Source organism: Alosa sapidissima, chromosome 1 (assembly GCF_018492685.1).
Source record: "Alosa sapidissima isolate fAloSap1 chromosome 1, fAloSap1.pri, whole genome shotgun sequence".
NCBI classification, from domain to species: Eukaryota; Metazoa; Chordata; class Actinopteri; order Clupeiformes; family Clupeidae; genus Alosa; species Alosa sapidissima.
In genome coordinates this window covers 43,300,761-43,317,011 of record NC_055957.1, presented here as the reverse complement: position 1 = coordinate 43,317,011, position 16,251 = coordinate 43,300,761, and the positions used below count along the sequence as shown (strand labels likewise).

Sequence of the window (16,251 nt, the reverse complement as noted above, 5' to 3'; positions counted from 1 at the left end):
TATAAAGGCCAGCCTGCACCATTACATACACCTCTACAGATAAATGGCTCCATAAATCACCGCAAAGACACCTCTGCTGATGTTTGGTACAGTTTTAACATTCACAGACAGTTTGCGTAGCATACAGAGCAGTATAAACACTGCCTCCGTGTGAGAAATCAAATCTACTGAGTATGTATAAACAGCAGAGCCTGTGGCTGTGGCCTGAGCTTTTCCTGGGCATGGTCCATGCATTGCTTTATGGTTCAAGTAGCTGTGTAAGCTACTGTAACTTTTATTATAACAGAATGGGGATTAACTTCAGGCCCTGATATATGTAGGTCTGAGTTACCATGAAAAGCCACAGTGGTTATAAACTTTGGGAAACAAAAACACATTGTATTCTTGTGAGAAATATGTTATATTCTTGAGCTAAACAGATAATACATGCAATATTCTAAATAATTCTGTTGTTATTTAATAGAAAATAACAAAACAAAAAAGTCAGTATTATGCACTCAAATAATCCATTGATGGGAGTATGAAGTGTGCATCTCAGTTCACATGGTCACACCTTAGTAACTGTAACTACTCTGATGTAACAAGTTGCTTACTGTTCATTGTACAGATGATTATGTCCGTTTTAAGGATTGCTCATGCAAACAACCTTTTCTTCTAAGTCTTTTTTCTTCCCCTTATTTACAATTGCATTGTCAGTGAAAGATGCGCAATAGATAGATCGATAGTCCAGGAGTATATTGTTGAGAAATTTGCTTTTGCAGTCTGTACAAAGCCTCACATTCAGTATATTACAGTAATAAATGGAAGAAATGGCTGATCATCATTTCAGCTTTTGACTTTCTTGTGCTCCATTTGATCCACAAATCGGGTGCTTTTGCACAAGGCAGACAAATATGTGTGCGCCACTCTCTTGCCCGTGTCGTAAATCGTGGCGCGCAGCTTCCTGGGCGGTGTGCGTGGCGGGCACTCTGATGTGGCCGCTGATGCGCTGTCGGGGGATGGCGAAGATTGGCCGGGGCCTGGGCGGCGGTCACAAGCTCCAGCCCAGGAAGGATATTTACCTGCTTTTCCCTGTCACTCGCATGACAGAGTGAGAATATTTAGTGTAGGTGAGAATGACATCAGCTGGAGAAAACACATATGCCATTGCCTTCTCCCTTCGCTCTATGGAGCAGACTACAGCTATGACTGACTGTCATAATGGCTATTTGTGTCCAGGCACTACCAAACATCCATCAACTTAATTGGAGTTTTGTGTGTGTTTGTGGTTGTGTGTATGGGTGTGTGTGTGTGTGGGGGGGGGGGGTGTCTGTGTGTGTGTGTGTGTGTGTGTGTGTGTGTGTGTGTGTGTGTGTCTGTGTCTGTGTTTGTGTCTCTGTGTCTGTGTGTGTGTGTGTGTGTGTGTGTGTGTGTGTGTGTGTGTGTGTGTGTGTGTGTGTGTGTGTGTGTGTGCGCCTTTCAATGTTCCTGCCTTTGTGACGTGTTTGTGTGTTTATTTTGTTTATTTGGGGTAAATTCTTGGCGAGAGCACCAGGTAAATCCTAATGAGTACTTTTCCGGCAAAAATCACTGGGACATTAAAACACATAAACAACTTTTACCTTGTGCTTTGGGTGTGGGGAGGTGGAGGTTTGTGTGTGTGTGTGTGTGTGTGTGTGTGTGTGTGTGTGTGTGTGTTTGTGTGTGTGTGTAGGGGGGTGGTGGCAGGCCTGTCTGTTCTTTGTGGATTGATCCAAGAAGGCCCATGTTTAGAGGGGCTTCTGCATAGGCTGTCAGTGTAACTCTTAGCACACCCTTGTCATTCAACAAGGGAGCGGTCGGGGGTGGGGTGGTGGAGATGACGGGTGGAGGGGAGGGGTGGAGGGGAGGGGTGGAGGGGAGGGGTGGAGGGGAGCTCAGAACCTGGATCTCGGTATTTTTCCCTCCCTCTACTCCACCTCTCTCCTCCCTCTACTCCACCTCTCTCCTCCCTCTACTCCACCTCTCTCCTCCCTCTACTCCACCTCTCTCCTCCCTCCCTCCATAACAAACAACCGTCTACCCACATCCTCTCTTCTCGGGTAAGAAACACGCACCTATTCTTAGCCAAACTGTGGAGAGGTTATGGCACTGAGCGGTGTGCGTGTGTGTGTGTGGGGGGGGGGGGTAGAAGGAGAAGGAGGGAGATAGAGACAAAGAGGACTGAGAGAGGGGAAGAGCTGTAAGGACAGAGAAAGAGAGGGAGGGAGAGAGAGAGAGATAGTAAAAAAGTAGTAGAATCCTCTGTGTTTTTGGAAGGGTGGTACACACACATGTATAGAGAGAGAGTGGTAGTGAGAGAGAGAGAGAGAGAGAGAGAGAGGAGAGAGTAAGAGAACAGGGTGGGACGGGTGTATGTTGTACTTGTTAAAATAAGAGTTTTGTGTTGTTTTTGGTTCTGTTTCTGTCTGACATACCATCACCACTTGTTCTCGCCTTTACTAAGGGTGGGGCAGCTGCACAGAGCAATCTGTCTGTCTGAACACAGGAGAACACAGAGACAGACAAGGATGACCGGGGAAAGAAAGAGAGAGAGAGAGAGAGAGAGAGAGAGAGAGAGAGAGAGAGAGGCAGGGGCATTGGGGTCGTGCTGGGTGCCACCCCAACTCCCCGACTTCCTGACTCACAGTGAAGCCTGGCATCCAGCCCAGGCATATTTTCTTATTCACAGACTAAACGAACGCTTTGAGTCTGCGTAATAGTGCGGTCATACTGTGCATTTTAATAATCTGTATGCTGTCTATCTCACCTTGTTGCCACCGCACTCTGTACCAGTCGATAAACAGAAACGCAGGCTGTGTGCCAACTCCAACCCTTACATTCAGTCATTTGGGGTAATCGTGGTGCCATGTCTACATACATGTTGTTACATATTTTAGCACAACCCTTTAAACTGACTTACAGAAAAATTAGGGTATGTTTTTCTATTCAGGTTGAGTGTTCCTCTGGTATCGAACCCGTGACCTTGGAGTTATTAGCACCTTGGTTGGCCAGGACGAATTCTCAGAGCACTATGGTAACACAAGAACACTTAATTTCTGTTACCACAACAGCACTGTGAACCGTACTGTCTGCCGTAACCAAATCCAGAGTTTTGTCACTGGCAGCTAACTGTAACATATGAGTCACTCTTTGGCCAGTGCTTTTCAGACATGCTCAACTTTCAGGGCCAGAGTTCCAGTCCAGTAAAGTCATTAACTTAATAAATACAGTAGAATTGAGTAGAGTTATGCTGCTTAGACATACATGCTAATTAAAATATTAGTTTAGGTTGAAATGTTGACAGTAGAATTACAGTAAATTGCTTCAACATAACATTGACATTGGCTATTGTATAATACCTCATTCAGTCTACAACTCAATGACACTTTCTGTCAATTGACATATGTTAATAATTGCATTGGTTTTATAACACTAACGTCTTGGCAATGAGAAGGTTCTGTCAAAGAAATATGCACAACTACAATATTCTGGAATTCATCATGCTTCACAGGTTTAGGTGAGACACTCTGCATATCTTTCATCTGTAGCGTCTCTCCCAATGCTGTGTAAAAGTGTTGGCTTGTAAGTCATTTTGTTTAAATAAAGGTCAAAGGTAGACCTCAGCGCGGTGGACTTGGCCTTGGCTAAGATGGTTAGCAGCTTGCTAGAAGCTGTTCTCCACGTTGCCTGTTAGTCTTTGACCATGGCCTGGATACGTGTGATCTGGGACTTCAGGCTATAGCTGCTAAGCTAGCTGGTCATCTAGACTTAGACAGTAGACAGTAAAATGCTGTAAAAGAGAATTTGCAGCTTGCATGCCAAGTATTGAGGCTATAGCAGCTATCATCTCACAAAGAGAAGACATTTCTCTGTCAAAAGTCCTGTGCAGAGGCAGAACTGTTGCCGCTCACTCATCTCTTCAGAAGTATATTAATTCACCTTACTTTACTATACTTGAGTCATAGTTTGGAGCCAGAATAATTAAGTTTTCTCAGGGCATCTTAGAGTACGTTTTCTTAGAGCATACACATTTCAAAAGCTTACAATCAACATCTTACACTGCCCCTCAGTATGTCAAGATGGCCATGTGGTTCTAGATGGGGTGGTGGTAGCAAAGTGGCTAAGGAGCTGGGCTAACATTCAGTAGCCTGAAAAGTTGTGGGTTCAATTCCTGGCTTTCACTGTTGTGCCCTTGAGCAAGGCTCTTAACCCTGAGTTGCTCTGGGGAGAATGGCCCTTGTAATATAATTGACATATGAAGAATTTGGTTCCAAAACGCTTGGTTCCAGATAGAGGTAGACTTACCGTACCATTAAAACCTTTTTTTACAGGTTTTTGACATTGTGTGTCTGTGTGTGTGTGTCTGTGTGGGTATGTGTTTGCGTATATGTGTGTGTGTGTGTGTGTGTGTGTCTGTGTGGGTGTGCGTTTGCGTATATATGTGTGTGTGTGTGTGTGTGTGGATGTGTGTTTATGTGTGTGTGTGTGTGTGTGTGTGTGTGTGTGTGTGTGTGTGTGTGTGTGTGTGTGTGTGTGTGTGTGTTAGGGGCAGCGGGCTGGGGGGCTGCTGAGAGAGCAGTGGGGAATATCTCAGACAAGACTTAAATAAACAGAGACACAGACACTGCCAGCACAGGGGCCAGAGGCATGATGGTGAGCAGTGGGGCAGGGGATGAAGTGGGGGGCAACTCTGGGATACATATGAGCAATCCTGACGGCAAGGGAGTGAGAAGCACATTGAACCTCTCTCTGTGAATCTGCTTGCTATTCAGAGCAGCCACATGCACTGAATGACAAGTGAATTCCTAGATAAATTAGAACCAATAATGTTTTAATAAACTAATGCAATCAATGTTTTATTTATGAAATGTTTCAGAGATGGAAATATATTTTAATGAAATCACAGGAAGAGCGGCTGATTTGGAGTGTTTGAGCTGGAGTGTGGAAAATGCATCAGGGCAGACTGCATCCTGTCTTCATCTTGAAGCTATTAAAAGACTCACTTCCAAGAAAACAAAATCCTTTTTTCCCCCTCAAATGAATTCTTTGTCTTTGCTCTGACTAACTCTTTTCTGCTGTGTCTTTAGAAGTAGATACTGAAATCTGAGAGTGAAGTTTATTCATGTAATTGTCTTAAGCATTAAATTACTCCTCTCAGACCACTAAATCTTATCTTAACTGTTCCACTTTGACATCTCTGTCTTTTCCCCCCCAAGAACAATATAGACCCGCAGACACATTTGTCCAGGATTGCTGAGTTTGGCTCCTGGTGGGTGCAACAGTGCCCTCGCCTGGTGGCAATTAGAATTGAGTGAGACACTGAAACAACAGGAAGACCAGTTACAACTCTTTTATCTCAGGATTAAGTGCTTTGGCTACAGTTCCAACACATTATTTGTGTAATAGCTTTTGTATGAAAACACCAATCCAAAAGTGGAGAGATTATCGCCATTCCTCACAGTTTATATATCCCCTCAGAAGAGTGAAGTTTGAGGCGTGTGCTCACACCAGATAAGGTGACATTAGCCAGGAGGTCACTGGCCAAGCATAGCAGAGCTTATTTGAAAATATCAGAGCAGCAAAAATACAGACACTTTTTCATCAATACAGGATTACTTTGTGCCTAAGAGAGGATTTGTTTTCTTTTTCAAATCCTGAAACTCAGAGAGTTCTCAGATGTTTCTTTGGTAATATTTGCATGTCCATCCTCAGTCTGAGGTAACTAGAAATGTGTGTGGACACACATACACACACACATATGCATGTATCACAGACATACACAACTCTCTGAAACACACACACACACACACACACACACACACAGCATGGCACAGAAACGTACAAAGAACACACACACACACACACACACACACACACACAGGACAAGCGCCTGTGCTCAGTAAGTGTCCCCTTGAGGAGTTGTAGTTGAGCTTGACTGAATGAACACTGGGGAGAGTTGGAGTCTGCCAGCGCATTGCAGGATGTTCCGGAGTGTTCCATTCCTTTGGAAATGCCTCCCCCTTCAGGCTGCGTGCCTCCTCCAGCACTCAGCACTCCCCCAGCCCGTCTCTCTTCACGTCTCCCACTCTCTCCCCCTCTTTGGCTTCAATACCTGTTACAAAACAGACATTTTCCAGCAGTAAGCATAGCTCTGCCTTTGGAGCAGTGTTCACATTTGCTCTAGTAATGGTGATTCTTATTATATTACAGCAGTGTACACGTCTTAGTGATAGGAGGATTATGAGAAGTGTAGCAGGAACAATGACTTACTAGCACCTATTCTAAAATGTGCCATAAATACAAAATAAATACATAAAAATATATATTTATATAAATAATAAATTAATATTTTTTTATTAGAATAAAACAGTTTATTATTTCCACCTCTATAACTAACAGTAGAGGTTCCTGTAATATGTGCAGTACCTGTGTAAGTGGGTTTAAATTAAAGCTTTCTATCACATGCCTCTTGCATGACCCTGGAGATAGTCTGTAAGTGATTATGTTGAGGGCACAGAGTGAATCTTAGTTTTTGAGAAATTGCTCTGGGAAAAGTACATTGCTCTTGGACTAAGTTATAACTGATACAAGTTATGGTGTATAGCCTGCCAGACACCTAAACCAATTCTCAATTGAGAATTGAGAAAGATTTCTCTAATTTAAAATAAAGTACAGTACAGTACATATATGATATCATACCAATTATTTGCCTCCACTGAGATTTAATCACGGATTGAATGAAATGAGCATGTGTGAAGATGTGCTTTGTAAAAGTCCAAGTGTATGTAAGTGTAAGCACAGTATATGTATTCTGAAGCCTACTGTGCTAGTATAAACAGTGCAGAAAAGTCCCCAGACTGGATTCATATCCATATAATGCCTTTTATTCATATAATGTCTTTTTTCATATAGCTTTTATTCATATAATGCCTTTTTGACCATGTTCCTATGAAGGATTTTTCAGAATACATATACTTATACTTAGGCTTAAACATACACTTGGACTTTTAGAAAGCACATCTTATAAAATGTTTTTTGGTAAAAACCTGTGAAATCAGTCAATGTAAACTTGCACCATATCAGCTGGATTGAATGTGACTGCTTGGGAAGAGAGCAGATCTTACATCTGGCAGATGTCTCTCAGAGAGGGCGTTTTATTGGTGCACCTGGTTATGCTACAGAGGAGTCAGCTTAAGTGAGGCTGACAAAAGGCTCAGCAGTAATTTCCTGTGGTTCTTGCACCAATGCCATCAGTTTTTATCACATGTATGTTTTTCAGACAGAAGATACTGTGATTGTTTACAACAGCTGAGTTGGAGTGTGTTTGGTGCCCAAACTAGAGTGGCACTCTTGAATGACCCCTTGACCCCACCATACCCCACACACACACACAGACACAGACACAGACACAGACACACACACACACACACACACACACACACACACACACACACACACACACACACACACATTGCCCCCTATCCCTAACGCATTGTTAACCTGAGGCCAGAGACAGCTTGCTTGGGGGATGGGACATTACCCCCCAAAAGTAGCCATTTATATTATGCACAAGAAGATATGAGAGGCCTTTTGACAGTTTGGGACTTTGAAGGAATCCACAGACTTAGGGAGGGGATCAAACAACCCAGCCCACCCCCTCACGTGGCTACTCCCCTTAATAACTCATCAAAAAAGCACTCAGACTCATTTTCAGAGTGTATTGCCGAACAATCACATTCTTCCAGTCCACTTGTATATGGAAGAGTCCAAATGGCAACGAAGCAACAGGTCAAATATCTGAACAATGCTCGTACCTCAAATCCAAAAAAGCCACAGGCACTCTATCCCACCCCTCCAAATTCTCAGAACGCTTCCTCTCTCTCTCTGCCTCCCTCCCCCTCCTCTTCCTTCTTCCTTCCTTCCTTCCTTCCTCCTCTCCTTTCTTCCATCTGTCGTTTGCTTGGCCCAGCCCAATGACGGATATGGGTGTCATTGTGTGGGAACTCTCAATGAATCTGGCTGGCGCCTGCCTAACGAGTGGTGCAGCGTGTAGTAATTAACCCGTCACTGTGGTTACCAGTTGGCCACCAGGCGAGCACTGGCCTCGGCCGCCATCGCGGTCATCACAGCACCCTACCCATCCGCAACACAGGAGATTAATGTGTAAACATGGCCGACGTCCAAAACACTCTCTGGCTGTGAGGCTGATAAAGGCTCTGAGCTTGTTGGTGCAGTTAAGAATCACTTCAGAATCAGTCCTAATTGTTGTTGTCTTTCCATCTTTCCCTCTCTCTCCCTCTCTCTCTCTCTCTCTCTCGGTCTTTGTTAAAAACGCTCAATCTGTCTGATGCAGTTTCCCTTCCTCTGCTCCTGAAATAATCAGCGAGAGTGCTTATGTTTTTATGCGACCATTACAAATACAATATGAGCTGGCCTTGTTCAGTCTGGCATTCCGCCGAGAGGTTTATAATTAAAACCATACTGAGCACTTGGCCCCGGCAAGAAAAATAGACTGCACTTCCACATAGTCTTCACTAGAGGGCCATTCAACCTGGGCGCACACACAGAACCCCCACCACAAAAGGAAGGAGAGGCTATTGTTGCACCAGTTGCACTCTGAATCCTTGTTCTGACAGTTTGCTCTGTTTATTTATTTGTATTAAAAAGTAAAACTCACTCGACAACACATGTGAATCATAATCGGAAGATAATCTCAGATAGACACAGATTAGATACAAACACACTGGACTCCTAACATCTTGATGGTGACTAAGAGAGTGTGTGAGTCATGGGACTTGTTCTTGAAAATGCTTCTATCCATGGTGAGTGTCGTAACAGGGTGCTGTGTTGGAGCACAATACCTTCAGCCAGAGCACTTTTGCACATTTACAAAACGATTCCCAGAAACATGATTCATCCCCACCCCACTTTACAGCTTCCCAGAAAACGCATTGAATGAGCAGAGATGTTGTGTTTTGGTATTTTGAAACAGGACCTGTTATTGTAACATATGTGGCTGCTCCCTCCCTTTCAGGCCAAACACATACCCTCACACCCACACAAACCTCGGTCAAAACTGCCACTGTTGCAACAACACTATTTCAGGGAAACACATAAGTTCAGGAGTTTTCCCTCTGGTGTTTACTAATCTAGCCAATGTGCACAGTTATGCAAACCAAATGAGATGCTGACATAGGGCAAATTGCTATTTACATGGACGCCTATCCCTCAATGATTAGACACATAAACTGTATAGTTAATGACATCAGCACACAGGCATTTGACTACATTTCACTTTCATGGCCATAATGACACATAATGGCATTGTGGTGTGTGAGCGTCAACATGTGGAAGACTGACAGACTGACTGCATACTGGCAGGATAAATGATCTGACTGGAGCATTAGAGACACCAGTTCTGGATTAGTTCAGGCCCAGAGTCGCTTTCTATCAGGACAGGAGTGGCACAACCTACAGCACAGTGACTTGGCTGTTCATTTGTGTCATGAGATGTGTACCGAACATAGCATAACATGTGTGATCACAATCAAGGCTCCCACCGCCAGGACCCCCTCCTCCCCAGCAGGTCTAGTCAATAAGGGGCATTGTGGAGGATACCCAGGCTCCTGCGGGCCCTCATTCCAGCCTTAATCTGATTAGCGCTCATCAGATGCTACTCATCTCCAGCGCTAGTGAGATCTGGGGCTGCTGCTCCCAGGGAACAGTGAGGGATCAGGGCCACAGCTGGCCCGCATCTGGCTCAGTGGATGCCCAATCAGGGCCATATGGGGTCCAGAGAGACAAGGCTCTCTCTCTCTCTCTCTCTCTCTCTCTCTCTCCTCTCTCTCTCTCTGTTTCTCTGTCTCTGTCGCTGGAGCTGAGGAGAGGGGAATCCCCAGGGTCTGGACTATGCATGACTAACTTACCACGAGAGGAGTCGCACATCAATGCAGGGCACATCTGATCTGACAAATGAAGAGTGACTGAAAAAGTCCTGAAGTGAAATGTGTTTTGAATAGCTTCGCTAAGGGAAAAACTTCCATACCAAGTTGGGAAACATCCTTTTGTCCAACTTTTAGAGTGCTTGTTTCTCAATGAGGAGAGAGTACAATTGCACAAGAAACCTCCGATAAGTAATTTCTGTGGGTCACAACATGTATTTAAAAGCTCATCAGAGATAAGATTGCAACATTCCCCCTTTCTCTGTGGAAGTACGTAAGAGGATTTGAAACTTAATGTTCCTGGCCTGAGAGTAATGAGAACACAACATCCTATTATTTTAGCACAGCAGATTAGTTTAACTCCTGCCCAGTTAAAGGTCCCGTTCGGGATTCTACTCTAGTACATGTTAAGTCAAATTCCTTTTTTGCCTGTTTTGTGTCGTCTACCTACCCATTTCATGGTAGCAATTTTATTGAGCTATTGATCAAATATCTTAACGGTTCATCAGAATCATGGCCCGCACCTCCATGGAGCCACTGCCCCTTCCCTCTATACTCACCCTGAGTAGCCCAGACACGTGGCCGGCTGGGCCATTCCTCTCCAAGTAAGCCGCATAGTCGTGTTTATGGCAACCAGGTGGGAGACTCCATCTCCGGAGCATTCCTTGCACAGACCCCCCAACTCCACCTCCACCTCACATGGCCGTGGAGAGCTGCCTGCCCTTCCCTGCATGGGCAGTAGTCCGCAGGGCGCCCATGGACACATCCGAGTCCTCGTGGAGGGTCTCCACCCGCCCATTGTGGTTGGGGTAGGGTGGAGACTTGTGGCCCTTGACAGAGGTGGTGGCGGCGCCGTTGGCAATCAGTGAGCTGGACGGAGACGACAACTCTATCCGCCGCCTCTGGGCGTCTTTGACCCGGTCCCGGGGCGGGCGAGGGGCCAAGCAGCTGCCATTCATTTTACTCTGGTCCTTGGCGGCCTCGTGGCCCGGGATCAGGGCCGCGGCCCGGGGCAGGTTGCCAGCAGTGGTGTGCCCTCGCCGTGTGACAGAAGGGTGGCAGGTGGAGGGCTTGGAGGTGGGGGTGGGGGTAGTAGGTGTGTGGTGGCCGTTGGTGCCCAGCAGCTGCTGCTGCTGTTTCTGCTCCTGTGAGCTGTGAGCGCCTGCCGGCCTGTGGACGAGGGCCTTCACCTCGTGATAGACAGTATGCTGCTGAAGCACAGGCTCATGGGAAGTCCGCCTGCCTGGCTCGTCTTCGTCGATGTCAATGCTAGAGGTCAAGACGTCAATTTGCTGCACAACCTGAACAGAAAGAGAAAGAAACTCATTCCTGAGACTCAATCCTGTTTTTTTGGGGTACAGTGTTTTCCAGATTGTGTGTGTTGATAAACAAAGCATCATCTCTGTGTTAGGCATATTGTACAACACTTCTATCCTGAAGATTAAAGCTACAATATGCAGTTTCAAGGGAATTACATCACTGCTCCTACTGGGGCTGGGCCAGAGGTGAAGATGTGCCTGCAGTCAATGTAAATCCTATCTCAGGCTGATAGGACTGTAATGGGAATTTTTCACTATGTCATCATGTTAAAAATGGATGATGTGGGCCTTGGCTCCAGACAGAAAAATAACCCTGCATGATCAACCTCTGGCTTAATGCCAAAAAAGCGGATTAGGCTGATCCTGAACCTGTAATCATACCAACAAACCTAAATAATGGGAGAGAACAGTATTTAGAGTGCAGCGTTTAGCTTTACCTTTTGTAGGTTTTAGTCTACATTTACTTTTGCTAAATTATGGCTATGGCGCAGTTTTCTTTAAATGTGAAAGACTGAGAAAGTCTATGTATTCAAACACTGCTGCTTTTCATTAATGCTTTAAAACACCATCAAGCCACCTCCACCACCTCCTCCTCACCTCCTTCATCTCCAGGTGAACCTGCTTCAGGCCTCCTAGCACCTCCTCCAGGTCGCCCACCACCCTCCGGATCTGCTCCCGCACATTCCCCTGACTCTGGTGTTGACCCACCGCTCCAGACATACTCTCCTTCTCCATCTTCTTCTCCTTACGACCGTCTAGCTCGGGCTCTATCCTCTGAGGCCTGCTCGCGCTCTTAAGCCGACAGGAAGCGAGTTCCTCCTGATAGGACCCTCGTAGCTTTGCCGGGGGAACCTCGGTGGCGAAGAAGGTCCTTGGGCCCGGGGTGGGCCCGTTAAAGTTCCCGTGCTCAGGGCTCGTCTGCCTGCTGAGTCTCTGGTGCTCGCGGCCGTATGAGAGCACAGGGCTGAGGGCTGGATGATGCTGCACGTTGTACCCGCACACAGGTTCCACAGCTATGAGGTCAGGCCTGTGTGCGTCCCTCCAGTAGTGGTCTCGTAGGCACTCCCAGCAGGGTTCCCCCAGGCCGCCGTGGACGACCGCCCTGTGCCTCGGATGAGCCCTGATCTCCGCTGACGGCTGGTGCGGCACGTGGCTGGTGCTGGGGGGTTGTCTCTCGGGCGAGTAGCAGCATGGAGGCCGTGGCAGCGGCGGCAGCGGTGGCGGGGGCAGAGGTGTCCTCTCCCACTCTGGCCAGACGTCCCTCGGGCAGGCGCAGCGCTCCCGGCACGGCTCCACCGCCGGCCAGTTCCACCGCGGAGGCGGGGAGTAGCATGGGCCCCACTCCCGCGGGAAGCCTGGCGTGTGGTCCCCCAGCACAGAGCAGTGGTCCGGCCCTAGGTAAAAGTCCACTCTTCTCGACGTGTTCTTGGGCGGGATGTGGCCTCCGGTGACGCCGTTCCTCTCCGGCCCTCCCTCCCCGCTCCCCCTCCTACTCCTCCTCTGTGAAGGGAACGGCCGTCTGGCACGGGGCCCCTCCAGCACGGCTACTCCCTCCTCTTCCTCCGGCGAGGCCCTCACGCGGGGCCCGGAGTGGAACTCGGGCGCCAGGGCAGCAGGGGCCGTGGCCGAGGGCCTATCGCGGGCGCAGAGGTGACAGTAGCAGTGCGGATCGGCCGCGGCAGGAGGCCGCCGGAGTACGTAGCCGGGTCCTGGACCCCGCGCTGCTGCGGACACGTCCGAGGTGGGGGAGAGCATGCTGGTGGGAGTCCGCAGGTCACTTTGACTCAGGTGGTGAGCGGCAGGAGGAGGAGCAGGAGGAGTAGGAGCGGGAGTAGCAGCGTCGGCGGTGGCGGCAGCTTCCTCCTCTCTCCAGCTCCCCGCGCTCCTGGCCCATTCACACGGCCTGTTTTTCTCATCCAGCCCTCGGCTTCCACTCCCCCCCCCTTCTTTCTGCTTGTTTTCCTTCACTCTCTTTCCCCCTCTCTCTCCTTCCCTCTAACCTCCCTCTCACATTCACCTCCCCCTTCTTCCTTTTTCTATCCTTTTCTTTTGTTTTCTTTTTTCCACCCTTCTTCTCTCCCGCTCCCTGCTGCCGTTGTTGTTGGACTTTCCTGACTTCTCTCTCTCTCTCTCTCAGTGCCTGTTGCCTGTTCTCCTACTATGGGCCTCCCCCCACCTCTCTCTCACTCCCCCCTCTCCCCCCTCTCCCCACCTCTCACTCATTCTTTTTTTGTCACTCATTCTCTGCCTCAGAAGTCCCCCCCCCAGTATCCCTCCTTTTCGCTTGCCCCCTCCTCCCCTCTTCTTTTCCTTCTCTACCTCTCCTGTCGCTCTGTTTCCTCCTCTTCCGTGGTGCTCACGCTTCTTTTCCCAGCTTTTCCTGCTCGACCCTCACAACAGGAACTCTGGCTTTCTCGCCGAGTCGCTCTCCACTAAAAAAGTCGCTCCACTTCTCTTCGGGAGGGTAGATCCAGGGTGTGTGTAGGATCGCGGCGAGTGGCTGCGTATGCATCTGAGTGCGGCTCTCTGCCCTCTCTCTCTTTCTCTCTCTCTCTCTCTCACGCTCTCATTCTCTCTCTCTTTCTCTGTCCGTTGGCTCCCAGCTCTTGTTTCCCCTTTGCAAAAGCTCTGGCACTCTTCAATTAAACACTGCCCAGGAATCTACAGCCGAGACAGCGGACGAGGAGGTGGGGTTTCAGGCAGGACCTAACATGAGCGAGCGAGCGAGTGAGCAAGAGAGGGAGGGAGAGAGGGAGGTAGTGAGAGAGCAGAGAGCCGGAGGAACGGGGAGAAAGGAGGAGGAGGAGGAGAACGAGGGGCGTGAAGGGGGGCGAGGCAAACTCCTCATGGGAAGGAGGAGGGGAGGGGTGGGACCGGGAGGGGGAGTGGGTTTCAAAATAACTTCTCTCGCTTCAACTGCTTGTGAGTAACTGTGCTTGAGAGACTTTAGAGTGTGCCTGGGTGATACTGCACTGTTTGGGCAGTGCGTCTGTGTGTGTGTGTGTGTGTGTGTGTGTGTGTGTGTGTGTGTGTGTGTGTGTGTGTGTGAGAGAGAGAGACTCTCTCACTCACTATCTTCATCTCTCTCTCTCACACACACACATACACACAGAACTCACACACAATCATTCTTTCTCTCTTCCTCCCTTTCTTTTCCCCTCTCTCTCCCTCTCTTTCTCTTGCTCCCTCTCCCCCTCTCTTCCTTCCTCGTATAGCTGATATATTACAGCCAGCTGAGTGCCAAAGCACAGAGCCAAAACCTGCACCAGAATGCAGACAGTAAGCGCTCTGTCCTTCGCCTTCAAGAATCCTCACAAATAGAGCAGAAATGAAAAATGAAGGCAATCTGTTGTTTAAATCCTCATAAGGCAGATAATGGCCACTTGTGTGTATGTTATTCACTTCTCCACAATGTAAATGTGATGCTAAAGGTATTTATGCTCATTGGGATTGTGTGTGTGTGTGTGTGTGTGTGTGTGTGTGTGTGTGTGTGTGGAATTGTGATGATAACAGTCTTGGTGAGTCATCTCAAACTGTTGTAGACTTGAAGACTATAGGGCCCTAATTTCATAAACCAACAAGCCGTTAGGTCCATGTGTGATGTACTGTAACGATAGCATGCAAATGGCGCTACACCAAAAGGAGGAGTTGAGAAGAATCGTTATTTGCATGTATGCACAATAGCCTTTGTGGGGCAGGTCATTGCCATAGTCTTGCCATAGTCTTCACATTATTTAACATGTAGGTCTATGAGCCTCAAACATGCATGAAAGCGAGCTGCATGCTTGTGAAATCATTTAGATGGATGGAAAATTCTAGGTCTACCCTAATTGATCTAATCTTTTCCAATAGGACTGACAAAATTGTAGCCTGTGGTGTCTTTGAGCTAGGTATTAGTGACCATTGCCCTGTTGCATGCATAAGAAATACAAAGATAATCAAGAGCAAATCTCACACAGTTACAAAGAGAAACCTAAAACATTTTAGTGAACAAGAATTTTTATCCGATCTTTTTCATAGCAACTTACATTATACCTCTGAAATCACAGATGTTGAATTGGCACTGGATTTCTTCACAAAAACCTTCCTTTCAGTCACTGATAAGCATGCACCTTTCAAAAAATTCAGAGTAAAAGATAGAGTAGCTCCCTGGTTTTCACCTGAATTATCAGCTTTATTTAAGGAAAGAAACATGGTCACTAGCTAGAAAAACTGGAAACCCATCAGACTGGTTAGTTTTTAAACAATTTAGAAATAAATGCACATCATCTGTGCGGAAAGCTAAATCTAACTATTACTTAGACTTGATAGCAAACTCCAGATCAAACCCTGCACAATTTTGGAAAGCAGTAAACTCACACAAAAACACAACGACTAATTCTTTGCCCACCCATATCAAATATGATGACTGTCTCGTATCTGAACAAAATGACATTACCCTTGCTTTCAATAAACATTTTGTTGAAGCTGGGCATTTATTATGACCGCCGCGCAGCGAAGCGGCGGTCATATAGGTTTAGTCAGATTTTCTTTTTTTTTCTTTTTTTTTTCTTTTTTGCATGCCCAAATTTCCGTCAATGATTCCCGGGACACTGAAAGACCGGGGTACACGAAACTTGGTGGGCATGTAACCCCACATGGATAGCATGGAACCATCGTTTTTCGTTTTGATCTGTAGCCCCCCCGCTGGACTGGACCCCCCGAAAGGAGGGTAGGGCAGACACAGTTTTCTGTGAATATCTCGAAAACCGTAGGGTTTAGGAGGACCTTTTTTTTTTTGTATGTTGATCTCAAGGGGCCATGTCAACCCATTCCATAACCACTCATTTTATGTATAGCGCCACCTAGTTAAACACAAAAAACACATAAAAATGAGGTGTTGTAATTGAAGGTATCTGTGACCTAACATAGTCAAAACTGCACGAAATTGGAAGTGTAGGATCATTCTGACACCCTCTGTATGCACGCCAAGTTTTGTGGAATTTCGTTCA

General features: G+C 47.0%; 1 protein-coding gene across 1 annotated transcript; it reads right to left on the bottom strand.

Moving 5' to 3' along the window:
* Window positions 1-4,840: 4,840 nt before the first annotated feature.
* On the bottom strand, window positions 4,841-13,454 carry si:ch211-178n15.1. Its single transcript, XM_042096071.1, has 3 exons — window positions 11,858-13,454; window positions 10,502-11,242; window positions 4,841-6,112 (listed from the first exon to the last, which is right to left on the bottom strand). Exons 1-2 carry the CDS (start codon window positions 13,013-13,015, stop codon window positions 10,637-10,639), a joined length of 1,764 nt encoding a protein of 587 aa, XP_041952005.1. The 5' UTR covers window positions 13,016-13,454; the 3' UTR covers window positions 4,841-6,112; window positions 10,502-10,636.
* Between the last annotated feature and the right edge of the window lie 2,797 nt (window positions 13,455-16,251).

Coding starts and splice junctions, on each gene's coding strand:
- si:ch211-178n15.1 (XM_042096071.1), bottom strand. CDS start 13,015: ATGCTCTCCCCCACCTCGGACGTGTCCGCAGCAGCGCGGGGTCCAGGA. Junction 11,243..11,857: donor TTCACCTGGAGATGAAGGAG/GTGAGGAGGAGG, acceptor CTTTCTGTTCAG/GTTGTGCAGCAAATTGACGT.